The sequence below is a fragment of the Scomber scombrus genome, chromosome 19, assembly GCF_963691925.1.
Source record: "Scomber scombrus chromosome 19, fScoSco1.1, whole genome shotgun sequence".
In the NCBI taxonomy this organism is placed as follows: domain Eukaryota; kingdom Metazoa; phylum Chordata; class Actinopteri; order Scombriformes; family Scombridae; genus Scomber; species Scomber scombrus.
The window spans coordinates 1445158-1463446 of record NC_084988.1 but is presented as its reverse complement, the minus strand read 5'-3'; the positions used below and the strand labels follow the sequence as shown (position 1 = coordinate 1463446).

Below are 18289 nucleotides of genomic sequence, written 5' to 3'. Positions count from 1 at the left end.
TAAACTGGTTTTTAACACTGAACATTTGCAATAAAGAGAGTTTAAAAGAGAAAGGAAGTTGGATGTGAGAGCTGAAAAAAGAAGGAGACCAAAAGGGGTGGATTTAAAATGAATAAATGGTGAAAAACAAAACAATCAGGAGACCGTGCATCATTGCTAAACAACCGACTATAATGTGCTCAAAACTATGATTTCCTCTAAGTGACAAATCACTGAGTAATCACTTCCTTGTGGAAAAGAAGGATCAGGGGCCCGGTGGGAGGATGGGAGGATGGAGAGGTGGAGGAGGGGAGGGGAGGGCTAACCTCAGCTTCACATAGTGGAGAGTGATGGAGGTCCAGACGTTAGAGACACAGGCCTGCACAGGTTAACACAGTTAGTCCACCTGCTGCGTGTTTACTGACAGACAGACGTTAAAGGATCCGAGGACAGACCCGGGGAAGTTATTTATTAAATCTACTGTGTTCACTCTGATCGTCCTGAACTGTAAACACAGACTTCTCTAAATATATTAAGGTGTTTGGAGGTTGGTAGGCTGAAAACAGACAACACTTGAGCCTTTAGGTTGTCATAAAATAATGAAAAACTTTATATCAGAAGCTTTGGTTTACTTCTTAGCTGACAAGATCTTAAAGTTGCATCTTAAAATGGCAAAATGCTCCTTAAGTTTTTATCCAAATACCTGAAAATTAAAATTATTATTACAAGTTTTTTTGTTATAGTTTTTTTTTTATATATAAAGGTCATGACTAATAAGTGTTGGCAAGATGAGCAATTCAAACATCTGTTAAAAACTAGTTTTAAAAGCAGCATCAGGTTTGTTAAAATGTACATTTAGTATTTTTGTTGGTTTTATATCATTTGAAATGACATTTGCACCATTTTTTACCAAAAGTAAGACTGAATGCTCCTGAAAATGTCAAATGGTGTAACCACAAAAGAATGATAAATATTACATATTTTATTGTGTGTGTGTGTGTGTGTGTGTGTGTGTGTGTGTGTGTGTGTGTGTGTGTGTGTGTGTGTGTGTGTGTGTGTGTGTGTGTGTGTGTGTGCCTGAGAGGGAGTTGGGTAAAATATTTTTCAGATGTATTGATCCCCTATGTGGGGGAACTGGGACACTGCAGCAGCCACAAATAGATAAAGAGTAAAAGGTTAATGACCATGTGACAAAGTAGATGATAAAATGATGGTAGATGTCTCAGTCCTATTTTCTTTTGTCCATTTACTGGCTCGAATTAAAGTGTTTATCATAGAATAGCCAGGAATCCATCTTTAGTCTGACATTTAAGGGAATAGGCTTATTTGCATTCTTGCAGAGAGTCTGATGAGAAGATCAATATCAGTCTCATGTCTGGTAAATATGAAGCTACGGCCAAAAGACTGAAAACAGGGGAAACAGCTAACCCAGCACCGCCCAAAATCTGCCTACCTGCACCATTTAGAGTGGTACATGACCCCATGTAAAACTACTACCTCTCTTTTCTTAATATTCTGTTTTACATTAAATTAAACAAACAAAATATAAGTTGTTAATTACTGATCTTCTCACCTATCTCTCAGTGAGAAAGCAAATATATACATTTCCTAAAATACTGAACTATTTCTTTAATGTGGTTTTACAGATGGAATAAGTTGTTAAAAATTATTTGGACTTTTTTTTAAAGAATTTATATAAGTCTTTCTGCATATTTTTCTGCACCTGGCTGCAAAAAACAAAGAAAATTCAACCTGTTTATCAACCTGAGAAACTGGATTTGAACACCTTTGATCCTAATTTTAGCAAAAACATTTCTGTCCAACTGTACAACTCAAGAGAAACAAAGCACAACTGGAGGGTTAAATAAGTTTGAGACACTCACAGCTGGATGGTCCCTGCCCAGAGTCTTCTCCCTGATGGCCAGAGCATCATTCAGCAGGTTGGCCGCCTCCTTATATTTGTTCTGATCCCTGTTCAGACACACAGAGATAAAACAGAGTCAGACAGGAAAAACACTGAATATAAAATATGTGAATTATTTCCAGCAGCAGCAGCGGCTCGTTATTTCAAGGTGACATAGTCGAAATATTTTTAAGTGGAGTTCCCACAGTTAACGCTGCGGGCCTCTGAAAACAAGTCGAGCCACTCTTCATTCCCTCGGAGTCACCAAACCAAAAACCTTAGCGGACTATTCATGAGCTAAGATTTGTGGAAGTGAAGAAAAAGAAGAAAAACCACCCTGTTAAATACTTCTCCAGCCTTTGTGTGTCATTCTTTTGTTCTGGTCGACTCAGACTGGGAAATTAACACCAGCCCAGTTCAGTTACTGTACTATAAATCTTTGCCTGTGTCTGTTATGTTTGCTATGTTCCACTTCTGACATTGAAAAGGCTTCCCAACGATCATTGGGAGATCCTATAGAGGCTAAAGACGCGAGGCTTTGTGGGTGTTACTGAAGGTTTTAGGTACATGCCACCACGTTGTGAGGGTGACAGACGCAGCACAAACGCAGCACATGCTATACCAAAAAGATTTTATAGCATTCCTTTCATAGTTATCTATCCAGTTAACACTTTCCCAGCATTCATTATCACCTCTGTAATCCATTCTGAGATCCTGGGAAGGCTTGTAAAATAAAGATTTACAAGCCTGTGAAGACTTTAGTTTCCCTGCAGCTCCTGGTGCAGTAATAAATGCTCCACACTAAACACTATGTCTTATATGTACTTACCTCCATGTTGAAATAAATATATGCATTGATTCTGAAAAACACATTAGGGCTTGCTTTTTTTGCAAAGCGGACAAACCTAAAACCAGAAGGAACCAACATATTGTATTTCATCTCATCTATTTCAAACTGATATAGATTGAAACTATTTTTTCAATCAATCAATGTGTGACTAGTCATTAGTTTACAACATTTTATTACACTATTATGCGTTAAGTTAAAAGAGGAATCCTCTCAAAATAGTCATTCCTATGTAGTTTTTGTCACTGTGCCTGTAGTCAGGCAGCAACTAACAATTATTATTATTACTGATAAATTGTTTGTATTGTATCGTCTATAAAATGTCAAAAAGTGATTAAAAACTGTCCATTAACTTATGAGTTACCGGGGTAACGTCTTCAAATATGTAGTTTTGTCTGACCAACAGTCCAAAACCCAAAGAGATTCAGTGTATTATGATTTATAATGATATAAAACGAGGAAAAGCAGAAAATCATCACATTTAAAAAGCTGGAAACATTTTGGTGATTCTTGCTTGAAAAAGAATTACAGATATGATTATTCCATTATTAAAACTATTGCTGTTCATTTTTCTTTCGATAGACTAATAATTTCAGCTCTAGCTTGTCAATAGGACCTGCAACATAAACACCTACGTATCATCTTTCTTGCACTGCCTTGTTAGGATCCATCGATACTAACCTGTAAACGAGGGCAAGGATATTGAGCATGGTGGCCACATCCGGGTGGTCGTGTCCAGAGGTCTTCTCCAGGTCCTCCAGGGCCTGTTTGCAGAGGGGCACAGCCACCTCGTACCTGCCCTGGGAGGCGTACTGGATCACCAGGTTGTGGAGGGTCCTCAGACGAGCAGGGATCTCATAACCTCCCTGCTGAGCGGCTGCTGCTGCAGCACTGCCGTGAACCGGCTGAACTGGAGATAAAAGAGAGGAAAGAGTAGAAATAAGGATATAGCTTTATTTATATCTTCTGACCTTTTCATTGGAAGAACATTTCATCGGGAACGTTGAATGAAAGGACAAGATATCACAAATAGAGCCATTCTTCATTTAACAATTTGTGGCTGTTTTTTGGGGTTTTTTTTACAATATGATAATATTTGTTTTTGTTTTGTATATATTTATGTACACTGGACTTCATTACTGCTCTGTAATGTATGGCTGCAACAACAGTTACTTTTTATATATCAAACTACAATCTATTTTTTTCTTTGTTAATGTTTCTATACATCATTTGCTCTACAAAATAAATAAAAATACTGTCACACAATTTTGAAAAATCCCAAAATTGTGATTTTAATACACTGAATTTATCCCACAGACAGTCTAAAGATATTAAATTTACTATCAAAAAGAAAGGCTCATGGCAGAGAGGTTGGAATCAGGAAACGTTAGCATTTTGACGCTTGAAAATGTCTCTCGTATGTTTCTCACTCATTTGCACCTTCCTTGTTGGCTCAGCTTCATTTAATATTGATATATTGACAGATGGTAAAAGGTGTTCCAGGGTGATCTGTCCCTGCTTGTTATAGACATGCAGGTGATTTATTGTAATGTTTAAATGAGTCATCTCAAGTGTGTCAAACAACATCTCTTCTGTTTTTACCTCCAAATGAGGCTCAACAGTAACCACAACAAACAAACACTGGCTAGCGGTTAACATTTGCCCTAAATACGAGATTATTCACACATAAACAATGTGCTCATTCTGTTTCAATGCACAGTAATAATGGTAGCTCCTTATGTGCTGCGTTAAACGGGGTCAGGGGGGACGTGACAGGAATGTCTCTCATGACAAGCCGTATGTGCGTGTTGTATGTCCGCCTCTATGTTGGTGTGTGTGTCAGGACGTGTGAATGCATGTGAGCGAGCTAGCGAGAGGTCAGGGAAACCACCTGATTGGGTTTCTTATTAAAAGGCAGGCATGTCTATATTTACTCTGAAGGAGAGCTGTTGGGGTTTGGAGCGGGAGACTCCCACAGCAGAAATAACACCGACCCTGCAGTGAAGAGTCCACACACAGAGTGATAACAGGTGTTCAGATCCACTTCTCTCTACCTGTGGTGCTGACTCAGGAGTGAGTTAACAGCACGACAGAAACGGGACAAAAACAGCAGATCCTGAATGAGTCAGGAGTCCCAACAGCATCTTAGCAAGAAGGGACATACTCAGATCCTCAGAAGAAAGTGAATCTAACTAAAGTTAAATAGAAATAGCGCCTCACGGTTTACATGCATGTCTGTCCAGACTCATAATATTTATAAACTAATCAATAGTGCAATAGTGTATATGCGCATGCAACACGAATGTGCCGGCATGTGCAATTAAGACTGTAACTACGGCTCTTATTCCTTTATTTATTACTGCCAATTTTGTATTCTCTTCTTTTTTTCTTTTTTTATCCATAGTGTCTTTTATGTGTCTCATTGTCTATGTATGGTAGGGTAACTTTATTGATCACCAACAGTATTCTTTAAAAGTGATACAAAATAAAATAAAATAATCCAAATACTACAAACAATAAACAATAAATATAGAATACATTAGTGGGAGCTGTGGTGTTGTACAGTCTGATGGCTGATGTTTTTATGTGCTATGCAATGACAAGAAAGGCATTGAATTGAATTGAAGTAATTTGATTTAAAGTGTATTTTCTGGAGGAAAGGGAAGTTATCACTACATTACTGACTTCTTCTTTTTACAGAGGAGTACAGGAGACTGATAGAGACTTCCTGTGTCTTCACTGAAGAGACTTCCTTTGTTTTTTATAACAGAGGACTGACAGAGAGGTTCAGTCACCTCAAACTCAATATAAGTAAAACCATTAAAACCAGTGTGTGGTGGACTGACAGAGGAAGAGGAAGCCCCCCCCACCCCCCCTGTCCTGGTTATCATCCAGAGAGAGGAAGTGAACTCATATATAAGTACTGTGTCATTCAGATAAAATAAGAACACAATTTAAAGACATAGCCACTGACTCTGGGAAATTATAACGGGGCCTTTTCACCAATTTATAGAAATGTTTAATAATTAATTGAGGACTGGAGAATTGGTTCAATTCATTTAATACTTAAAATTAATAAACTAAGTTCGATTGACAAGGTGCAGGTGTTTTTTATGGTTATATTGCAGGTAAACAGTCTCATGAAAGCATTAAAAGGAGAAATTTGACCAATTTTACAAATCAAAATCAGTTTAAGAGTCTTGTTTGACCCCCACAAAGCCATAAAGTTACATTATTTAAAGTGTCAGAGCTTCACCTGACTCTGCTTTTCACCATTTCTAGCTTAAAACAGTCTCTTCTAAATCTTTATAGAGGTTGTAGTTAAATCTCTGGTATAGCCCTTTAATAAGTACTACAGCTTCAACTGAACTTACAGCTAATTTGTGTTGATTCATGAACAGAATCACGGGGATGTTTAATCTTTACGAGCTCATTCAGTCACTCACTGCGGATAACAGACTTAGTCAAATGACTGAAATGTAAATATTTGTACAGAGGAGAAAAAAAAAGAAATCTCTGTACCTAAGCCTCAGGCCAGTTTAAAAAAAAAGAAGAAGACAGCGCTGTCATCTCCATTATCTTCCTCCTGCCACCATTATCGTCTTCCTGCTGACAGCAATTTACCAAAAAACCCACAAGCTTTACAGCCAGTCGGACTACTAAGCTTGAGAAGGAAAGTCATCTAATCTACTCCACCATTCACCCAGTCACTGTCCTTCTCATGCACACACACACACACACACACACACACACACACACACACACACACACACACACACACACACACACACACACACACACACACACACACACACACACACACACACACACACACACACACACACACACACACACACACACACACACACACACACACACACACACACACACAGCTCTGTTTCACAGTGAGAGGATTAATGACAGAGGAAGCTGCATTCAGTGAGCTTCATCTCAGTGCACTGAAGCACATCCCATCAGTTTACTCCCAGTTTCTTTTCTTACTGTCTCTCTTTCCTTCTTTGTTATTCAAGTGCTGTAAATATGAGGTACATGTAATATACTTGAGTATTTCAATTTGATGCTACTTTATACTTCTACTGGATATGTTAGCCCTAATGCACAGCGCCGAGCCCCCCCCCCCCCTCCTCCTCCCACAGCCTGGACTAAATTCACTTTAAACTCTGATATTGCACTATAATGCTCATATTTATTTATTGTTGTGTTTTTCATATCCATCTCTGCGCTGCTACAGGCCTCTTCTAACAGGCCTCCATAATTATGTATTTAGCCCACATTTAATATTTAATATTTAATGACTCATACTTGCACTTATCGTTTGCACTTTATCACACAGCCTCAGCCCTTGTTTTTTATTTAGTATACTGTTCTTAGCATCTTTATTCTTATTTAACTTGTATTTATACAGATTTTACTTTTTACATTCCTGTTTATGTTGTATGTGTATGTTATGTGTGATGTCTCTACGTGTATTACGCTGCTTGGACCCTAAATTTCCCCTAGGGGATCAATAAAGTTTCTATCTATCTATCCATCTATCTATCTATCTATCTATCTATCTATCTATCTATCTATCTATCTATCTATCTATCTATCTATCTATCTATCTATCTATCTATCTATCTACCTACCTACCTACCTACCTATCTATCTATCTATCTATCTATCTACTCTTCTACATTTGTTTGACAGCTTTAGTTACTTTTCAGATGCAGATTTGACACAATGGATAATATAACAAGCTTTTAAAAAACAACACATTGTTAAAGATGACTAACCTTCAGGCTCACACTCATCTGGTTTTGTTTATATTTTGTAATTTGTATATATCATCATTAAATGAAGCGCCTTGGTTGTATTTACTGTAAGCACTAATGAGGATGTGAGTAGGAAAGGAGTCTGTGAGTCTAACAATGAATCATGGTTTATAGCTGCAGCTGCTGCATAATTAATGTATTTCTGTTTACGCTGTTTTATTTTCTTTGACATCAAAATGAATTTTTAAAACTATGTTAATCTCAAACTTCACTTTTAATCACAAACAGTTCATTTTACCAAACTGCTGCTGATTTGTTAACAAGACTCCAAATGATATTATAATGTGTGGAACGCTGCTGAACTTATTGAATCATATTTAAAAGGATATTGAGAAGTGTGTTTACTAGAAACAGATGTCTATTTTTATAAATCAAATATAATGGCTTTATCCTTTAGTACAAACCCAGAGGTGAAGTTAATAGCAGATTAATAAATCAACAGAAATGAATTAATCATATAAGTAAAGATGAGTCTGTTTCAATCTTCTAAAAGAAGATGATTTTCTGTTTTTCTGTGTTTTATATTATTTAAATTAACTATTTTTGGGGTTTGAACTGTTGGTTGGACAAAAGTAAGAAGAAGACTATTTTAGGACGCCACTTTAAGCTTTGAGACCTTGTGATTGGCTGATACACTAAACTATTAAGTGATTATTCAAATATAATGTTTGAATTTTGAAAAAAATCATTAGCTGCAGCTCCAGATAAATAACCTTTTAATGTATTATAATGTTATTTTCTTAATTATTATCCTTTATTTGAGATTTAATGGTGTTGAAAGTCAATCTTCTGCCCCAAAACCCAATTCCTCTCTCTGTTAAACTCTCTCCTGTCTAGTCATAATTCATTCATGAGAAGCCTCTACTAACACTGCTGGGGAAAATGCTGAAAAAGAATATTGTAGCCAGATTTTAATTTAAAAACTGTAAAAATGTATTCCTATAACACAGCAGATTTATCCCCTTAAACAACAACCTGCTCTGCTTCCTCTGAACTACAACCTGCAGTGAAAAGAGAATTTAGGTCAAAACATGAAGAAGTCTGGTTTAAAACTTAAAATTACACCCACTTATATGTGTGTGTGTGAGAGAGAGAGAGGAACTATTACCGGCCACATTCTGGGATCCAGACAAAAACAGTGGAAAAGTTGGTTTCCTGAAGAGCAGAAACACATAGAGGACTAATCGCTGCCTGAGGAGGAACATCGGGCTTAAAAAGTGCTCCAACTGTGAGGAAACATTCATGAGTTTGAACTCCTTCTGCGTCTTAAATGCTTACGCTGTGTGCTTTCATTGAGCAAATTAAAACTGCACATTTTTAAAGCACTGAATGGCTTTTAACAACCATTATATCAAGTTATATAAAGACTAATATAAAGATAAGACTTCATCTAATATAAAGTTTAAACATTTATTACTTCCATCAAATTTGTTCTGCAAGCTAAATTTACATTATGACTGAATCTCCTGCTGCTGCTGCTGGTGTTGAGATTTAAACAGTGTGACAAAGTAAAGAAGAAACAGAGGAGACAAGGACACAAAGCTGCAGTCTGGCTCAGACTTTGATCTGCAGCAGTTACAACGTCCAACAGTGTGTCAGCAATTTAAACTGGCTGATAAACTGGTGCTGTGAGCCAAATGGGAATCACCTCGCTGTATCTGAGCCAAGTTTGGTGGGTTTTATGGGAAATAGGCTTGTCACAATAATTATCGACTTATCGTACAATAACGTAACTATTATCATCATCATGTCTATATATGGACTTATCATATGATGCATGGACATGACCTTTGACCTCAGTATTGCCACACTTCACATTAGCAGCTAAGAGGCTATTCATGTCACATTGGCTAAGTGAGTAGTGTCCTCCATTCCTCACTGTGTACGTCCTGAGTGGAGACTGCAGAAGAATTAAAGGTAAATAACTCTGTCCCCAACCATAATGGCAGTCTGTGTTTTTACAGAAGAGTAGCGTTTACTCTCCAATCCCCCTTTACATTATTATACTATTATATTATCATTATATCAGTGGTATAAAATGATCTTCAAATGACAATAATATTGTTTATCGCGATTATTTCTGAGACAATATATCGTCCAACTAAAGTAGTTATGACACATCAGGACTAGTGGAAAAGATAAACACTCAAAGCTAATAAATATTTCTATTAATTCAGATTTAAACTGTGCTATAGCCTTCTGGTGAGACACTAAACTTCACTTTTAGGGCTGCAACTAACAATTATTTTCAGTATGATTATTTTTGTCAATGATTTTCTCCATATTTTTTTATTTATTTGGGCACTTTCTGCCTTGATTGCATAGTTAGTGGTGAAGAGGCCAACAGGAAATACAAGCGGAGAGAGAAACGGGTATGAGGTGATGAGCAACAAAGATTCACTGTCAGACTCAAACCAGGGAAGCTGCTGATATGTGGCGTGTGCAGTAACCACTCAGCTACCAGGACGCTCCACGATCACAATCATTTTGTAAAAAGTCAGAATAAGGTGAATTAAGCCTGTGTGATTAACAGTCCAACATCTCAAGATATTCAGGTTACTATCTGTATAGTATATCTGTTACTGTATGACACAGAAAAGCTCTAAATACTAACATTCAAGAGCTTGATATCACTAATTTTTTTCTTAACATACTGTTCATATTCTGACTAATATATACATAAATTAACCATCAGTCATTAATAAATGTTTGACTAATCCTTAACAGAGCTGTCAGAGAGCAAACAGTGTATTGTATTTAAATGTTTTGCATGTTAAAATTCACATTCACAATCACTATATGTGGTCCAGGAGAACAAGTCAGGTCGAATGCAGGTCAAATTTGCTTATGTAAAAATGTGTATGATAGCTGATACACATTAGCTGCTTTCACAGAGACAAACAGGTCGTAGCGTGTTAGATTTATAAGATTAGTGCTTTCTCTTTCTGTTTTGCCCCCAGACTCAGTTAAAATTCAGCTCATGTCAACACTACTGTGATCATCATTTCACCTGACAGCAGCCACACAGTGGAAATCATGGAGCTGTAAAACAGCGATCTAGAGGGAAACTTCTCCCCCCCCCCCTCTCCAGGCTGAACCAGGTCCTGACTGATGGCTCCTAACAGCCAACACGTCTTTACTGTCTGGGCTGCTGAGTTATTGAAAGACCCCACCATCAAACACTGATGGTCGGGGGTGGGGAGGGCGGACATGAAGAGTGGGTGGGAGCAAAGAAAAATAGTGGCGTGCATGTGTGGGAGAGTTGAAAGAGATTTAAGGATTGAAGGATGTTGAAAGGAAGAAAAACTCCAACCATAAGTTAGATGATATATTCTGACTCTGACGCCCACTGACTAGACTTTAGTATATTAGACGAGTTTCACTGATGCAAAGATCGAAGGAAGTATCAATCTTAAAGCTGTGACCTTTTCTAAATGACTCCTTACATCAGGAATAAATAAATAAATATATACATGTACGCCCAATATTAATAAAGTAGGGGTGTGAAGAGTTTATATTCTGAGAGAAAGATTGATTAAACATCTCCTTCAGTCATGTAATAAGACATTTAAAAAGACTCTGCTTGGAGCAATAATATGTGTTTGATATAGTTTTACCACAAAAAAAAGAAGCTTTCTTTAAATATGCAACAAAATTATAGAATATTCCTTTAAATGAAGCTGAAAATGTATTTATTTAATCTGGCTTTTATTTAGTGTTTTAACTTATTTTTACTAAAATGTACTAAAATTATTAATTTATACTTTATTTTGTATGAATTGTATTTATGAATGTATAATTATTGATAATTTATTAGCATCATTAATTTATGATTTAATATCTATTTATACTTATAAATAGTTGTATTATTAATATTATTAAATTAATTAAATTATTATAATATTAAAATTTAAATAAGTATCTTTTAAAAATTATAATATTTTACATGGCATTTTTAGAGATAAACTCTTGTTTGTGTAGGGGCAGAAACATTTATGGACTAAATCTGGATAAATCTGGACCTTCTTCAGGTTTGAACCCACATTAAACAGCAGCCCTGATATAAAATCTACAGTCTGGGACACTTACTGCCTGGAGGCTGGTCGTCCTGGTCATCTGGGAACAGATCATCCAGGGTCTCTCTACTGGAGTCTGAGTCCTTCTCCTCCTGATAGCAGAGAGAGGGGGGGGGGGTAAAAGAGGAGGAGGAGGAAGAAGAGGGAGTGAATGAGAAGGAGGACAGAGATAGAGAGAGGACAAAAACAAAAAGGAAATGATTGAGCGTTTTTGTTAATTCATTCTGTATCTTGTGCTGATGCTATCGTTCTGAAGCCGAGCGTGTTTCATAGTGTTTAAAATGCAAGAGATGGTTTGCATTGATAACTTTCAGACGTCTCTGCAGCTGATGAGGTGTTTGAGGACGTCACTTTAGGAACCAGACAAGCAGAGTAATGAGTGGTGGGGAGAAATAAACCTCTCAGTGGTATGAAGGCTCTTCCTCAGGCAGCTCATAGCAGCTACATATTAAAGACTGATTAGAGTAAAAAAAGCTGAACGTAGAGCAAATAGAGCATCGAGAGCTCGAGAAGATACTTGACACAAATAATTAGACTGAAAACTTGATGAAGCCGAACTGCAGTCAAAATCAATTAACTATAATTCCAGCTGGGTAACATTTTCCTTTTCTTTTTCTTTTTTTAAACTTATGGGTGATTTGGATCAAGGATTTTTTTTAAATGTTTAATTACATCAGGACAACATTACAGCCAATTTTAAATAACTGGTGCACTTCTTGAATAAACACATAAACTGGGATAGTCAGTATATGTCCTGATTGTAGGGTTGGGTGATATATCGAGTTTTTAAGATATATGGATGTATTTTCAAATGCAATACAGGACGAGACGTTATCATTTATATCGATATAGTTCATTCACACTCTTTACGGCAATATTTTTTTCATTTGGAGACGTCTTTTGTGCAGATTACTTTGTTAAATTACTGACTTGAGTTACGGCAACTCTCCACCTCTGTTAGTCAGCTCCGCCCCCGCTGAGACAGAGGAGAGGAGCAGCTAATGTTAGCTTCTGCTGCTGTTTGCTGTCACTTCTCGTTGCGTCGCTCTCAACTGCTCTCAGAGAGTCTGTTCTGCTGCTACTTTATTCCACCTCGCTGTTCTGTATAAAAGGTCCAGACACTGAATAGACGCTGTTGTTAGCAGCTGTGGTCGAGCGAGGTGGAGAGTGAATGAAGAGAGGGAACGCTGACAGTAAGAAAGCCGGTGAATCAGATCAATAAAAAGTTATTTTCTGATTGTTTCACAGCGGTTACATTCAACAGCACAAACTTCCCCACACACCTCCACTCAACCCTGCAGCTCAGCCTCAAACCTCTGAATCTGAAACACTGGCGTCCTATTTAAAAGCACACAGTGACATTATGCTGGTTTTGCTTGATTCAGTGTAAGAAAGCAAAGTCTTAATGAGAGATTGTTATGACTATGATGATGATCTTTGTATTAGCTGGCCGTATGTTTCACCTCGTTGCCCTCAGCGAACCAGTATGAACCATAATTACAGTCTATTATATTATCATTATATCAATAGTATAAAATGATCTTCAAATGACAATAATATCTTTTAACGCAATTATTTCTGAGACAATATATCATCCAACAAAAGTAGTTATCATCACACTTGGCCATTACTGAAGAATGTAATGCGATTTCTTTTTAAAGTTTTTTATGAATGGGAAGAAGGTTTTTCATTTGTCTCCTCTGTTCCTTTCTTTCTTTTGAATCTCACTTCAATCATAAGATCTTTGGTGTTGATACCAGACTCTAAAGAAAGACCCGAGAACTCACAGAGGGGGAAAGGTCCTCGTCGTACTTCTTCAGCTGGTTCATGAACTCCAGGTGTTTCTTCTCCTCCTCCAGCTGAGCCACGCTCTGTTCGCTCTTCTGCAGTTTCTGCTGCGTACCGGCCAGCTCGTCTCTCAGCCACTGGTTCTCTTGGCACAGCCGGCGTACCTGAGCCCGCAGCTTCTGCTTCTCTGACTCCACCGTGCTCAGGTGGCCCGACAGCGCCATCATCACCTGGAAGAGGAACAATAACAAAGTGACTTAGGAGACTCATATCACAGTCAGTCACTGGAGTGAATGTTTAGGATAAAATCAAGCTAATCAAACTATTACCGTTGATACATTATGTAAGAACAAATACAGATACTATCATCTTTGTTGTTGTGTTTTTATGGCTTGTTTATGTATTTATTTATTGTTCTTTACTCTTTTTATTGATGCTCTTTCTATTGTTGCTATCTACTTGCTGCTGTAATACTGTAAACTTCCCACTGTGGGTCTAATAAAGGATTATCTTATCTTTTAAACTCATTTATGAACTTTTTGTCCTTTCGACCTTTTTAGTCAACTTCATTCCAACTTATTACGACATATTTTTGGGGGTTCATGGTCAAGAGGCCTCATTTAATAATAATATAATAACAATCTTTACTTATAGAGCACTTTTCAAAACAGTGTTACAAAGTGCTTTACAAGGCAGCAGAAAGTTCGAAAGTACAGGATAAAACTTTACTATAGAACAGACATTATAACAGGAGATAGATTAAAATATATATATATATAGATAAAAAGATAAATACTCAAAAAAAATCAGGAAAGGCTCTCCAATAAGAGATTTAAAAAACATTACTGACTCAGCCGACCTCATCTCCTCGAGCAGATTATGGTTAATAGGCCTCATTTAAATAAAAGTATACCTCATTTTTGGGTCAAAATGAACCCGAGAGGATAACAGGAGGGTTAAGAAGAGTTTCCAACAACATTCACGCTAATTCCTGATAATTTAATCAGTGTTAATGACTTTGAGCTAAGTGGAGGCTGAATGGACTCTTCTAAAAAACCTTTAAATTCCTGTAATATCAAGAGTATCTGAAGACTTTTAAATATCACAATAGCAGTATGTTTATAGTCACATATTCAGAGGAAGAATCATTTGTATAAACAGCACTCTCCCCGTCAGCATCCATCTAATAGCACATGGTGTGAAATGAAAGGCTGGGAGGGCGTAATTATACAAAAAGTGAAAGGCATAGAGAAATGAGGGGTGTCAGAGGAGGAAGGGAAATGATGCAGAACTATATGCATCAGTGTACTTTTACCACAACTGCAAGCGAAAAGCTGGGAGGCTGATATTAAGAGTGAGTGCGGTGTACGTGAAGTGTGTCGTATATTTGTTAGACAAAGCCTGCTGGGAGACGGAGATGAGGAGCCTCAGCAGCACCAACAATGACTCATCGCTGACTCACTGGGTCCATGTTTGCCAACTGCACCATGACTCAACCCATTGTAGTTTAAACTTTCTCTGCAATAATCTGCATTTTTTAAGGAAGTTTTATCCCTAAGCTGTAGAAAAGTTTCTTTTATTTTGTACTTTTATACTGTCTTTATTTAAGAAGTGTCAATAAATGTCTCCATATTGTTATTATTTGTATGCTTTGCTCTCTTGTTCTGTTCATATTTTGACAGTAATAAGAAAATTGGTGTCAGAGTAAAGGCTTATCTTTACATGAAGGGTTTCTGCTCTTAAGTCTGTCTCTCTTTTTTTCTTTTACCAACAAATGTATGAATCTACACCTTTAAACCTTCTCATGGAGCCCACTTGGCAACTACTTCTGTCCATTGAATGTCTGATATTAGTCAGCGGAGCGAAGACTAAGTGACAAAACTGGAAAATACAACATATACAACCTTATTTTTCTGGCCCTGTAAAAAAGTAAAGTTCTTACTGGATGAGTCACAAAGGCTTATAAAAGGGAAACTTCAGTATTTCTCAACCTGGACCCTATTTTCCATCTTTCTGTGTTTAAAGTGACTAATTTTGTTCTGAGTATTTGTCTAAAATCAGTTAAATCTTCAGAACTGGAGAGAGGAGTGTAGAGAGGAGTTTGTCGTGTTGGAGAACAGAAAGTGAAGCTTAGTTTTATCTTTAAATGATTTTCATAGTAACGGTTGAATATTTTTAGCTGATTTCAACTCTTGTGAGATTTAAGAGCGAGCCTTACATTCTGTTCATGGTCAAAAGTGACAGATTTTTATATTTAAGAGCTGTAAAAACACCCTATACTCATTTCCTCTAGGTGGACTTTTCCTAAAGTGACCCTGAATATAGAAAAATGGAGTTAAAACGCATCATTTTTTAACTCTTTGTGCAGCTGATACACATTTTCATGTATGAAAATGTCCAAATTTGACTTGTTGTTATTACAAAATTCAAAAATCAGCATTCAAACATGTTGCTGTATTCTTTATATTCTATAAAATGTTCTCCTGGACCATAAAATAGTGTTTTCCCCCATAAATAAATAGAATACACTGAGTTAGAATATGAACAGTATGTAAAGAGTTAACAGATCCAACAAAAGGTAAAAAGAATCATATTATTTCTCTGTTTTATTCTCTGTCAGACGCTTATAAAGACAGTCTGAGTCTGTCTGTGCCAGAAACAACAGAAACACTTTTAGCAGACATTTATTAGTGATGCACCCATCAGATTATTTGGCATCTCGCTTCACAGCTGTCAGCTAAAAACACTCTCGCTCAATAATGGACCAATTTTAAAAAGTGTTGTCCCCATTAGTCACTTCAGACACAAACAGGTTCAAAAATACCAAAGTTTGCCTTTTAACATCTCTCTGAATCCTGTGTCCTATGTATTATTTTTATTTTCCATCTTATATTACATTTATGTTTTTTTGTTCTTTTTTAACATTGCTTTATGCTTCTTTTAGGCCCATTAAATATGAAGCACTTGATGTATGTAATGTATTTTGTGGTAAAGCACTTTGAGCTGCAAATCTTGTATAAAAAGGTGCTATAGTTTAGTGCATAATCTACAAAATGATGGGGAATGTATGAATGTGAATTGGTGTAGAGACTAATTATGAGTCAGAATATGAACAGTATGTGAAGGTTAAAAATAAATGTTGTTAAATTCTGTGCTAACAACTTCCTGCTCTCATGATATATAAAGAACCTTCAGGTTGTATCACTAAAACAAACACCATTACATTTTAATTAAATGTCTCAAAGCTTTGATCTGATATTCAGTCCAGACTAATCAATAGACTTTCCCTCCACTTTTTGGTAATGACCATTAATGAACAGATGTTGGTTAGCAGGACAGACGTACCTGTGCTTCACTGAGACCCAGCTCCAGCATCTCCAGGGACTTGCGGATCATGTGAGACTTCTCCTCCATCTGTAGTCCTTCTTCATCCTGCTTCAGGCAGCGCAGCGTGCCCAGCAGGCCCTCCAGGATAGACTGGTGCTCCTGCTTCAGGGCCTCCAGCCCCTGGATCACCTGCTTGGTCCGGGAGATGATCTCATCCTGGGAAAGCTTCTCGCCAGGATCCTCCTCATCCTTCACGCACACCATGGTGGACATGTCCTCACGCATCCTGCAGGAAGAGTTCAGTGTCATCACGATGCTTTAAATAATAATACTTTAAATCAGGAAGGTCAAACTCATTTTCAATCAAGGGCCAGGTGCAGTCCAATTAATCTCATGTGGGCCGGATCATTAAAAAGATGGAAGGAAGGAGGGAAGAAAAAAAAGGAGACGGATATATGGAAGTAAGGAACGCAAATTTGAAGAGAGGGAGGAAGGAAGGGCGGGAGAAAAGAGGGAAGGGAGGACAGAAGGAAGAAAGGGAGGAAGGAAAGATGGAAGGAAGGACGGAAGAAGAGAGGGAAGGGAGGTAGGAAGGAAGGAAGGAAAAAGGGAGGAAGAACAGAAGGAAGAAAGCGAGGAAGGACATATGGAAGGAAGGAGGGAAGAAAAGAGGGAAGGGAGGAATGAAGGACAGAAGGAAGAAACGGAGGAAGGACAGATAGAAGGAAGGAAAGATGGAAGGACAGAAGGAAGGGAGGACAGAAGGAAGAAAGGGAGGAAGGAAAGATGGAAGGGAAGAAGGAAAGAAGGAAGGAAGGAAGACAGGAAATAAAGATGGATGGAAAGAAGGAAGGAGGGAAGGAAAAGAAGACAGGAAGGAAAGCTGGCCGGATTGGACCCCTCAGCGGCCCAGTTCTGGCCCACAGGCCGCATGTTTGACACCCCTGCTTTTAAAATAAAACAGAGGCTTGGGTTGTTTTATGGAGTATTTACGCTGATGTTCCGGAGATCAGACAAATCAAAAGGGAGAAAATGAAATGTCAAAACATAGTATGAATTTATATAAGACAGTAAAGAGGCTGAACGTGTGTCCTCATAAAACATCAGACTGCTGTAGAGATGAATGCAGTCATTTTCTACATCATGATAAAAATAAGTCAACTAAAAGCAGCTCAGGATCCAGCTGGTGTCGTGACTTTGAGGCTTAGTCGTCATAACACAACAATAAACAACATTAAATCAGACAAGGTTGTGAAATAGTAAAACTACAAAGTATACAGACATATAGATCAATGCACAGATATAATTAATAAGCACAAAAAAATCCCAACACAACCTTTAGATGCTTCATTCAGAGTCACATCTTTCTGACCTTTTCTGGTCTGTTGGTCTCTACTGAGCCTTTTTAAAGCCCTGCCAGTGATTCATCTCCCTTTATAATCAATACTCAGCTCAACATCGGCTTAAATAAAAAGGTTAGACAGTGTGTTTATGATTAGTTTAGTTTGGATGGATCAGGTAGAAGGAGAGTTAA

The 18289-nt window shown here is 37.5% G+C and overlaps 1 protein-coding gene across 1 annotated transcript in view; it reads right to left on the bottom strand.

Moving 5' to 3' along the window:
* klc1a (kinesin light chain 1a) overlaps positions 1–18289 on the bottom strand; it is a 64126-nt gene that overhangs the window by 34415 nt on the left and 11422 nt on the right. Inside the window, exons 2-6 of the mRNA XM_062440572.1 lie at positions 16774–17041; positions 13428–13658; positions 11654–11732; positions 3411–3639; positions 1863–1950 (exon numbers count right to left, since the gene is read on the bottom strand). Of these exons, the coding sequence (XP_062296556.1) occupies positions 1863–1950; positions 3411–3639; positions 11654–11732; positions 13428–13658; positions 16774–17040 (894 nt within the window). The 5' untranslated portion in view covers position 17041. The remainder of the gene's footprint in view (positions 1–1862; positions 1951–3410; positions 3640–11653; positions 11733–13427; positions 13659–16773; positions 17042–18289) is intronic.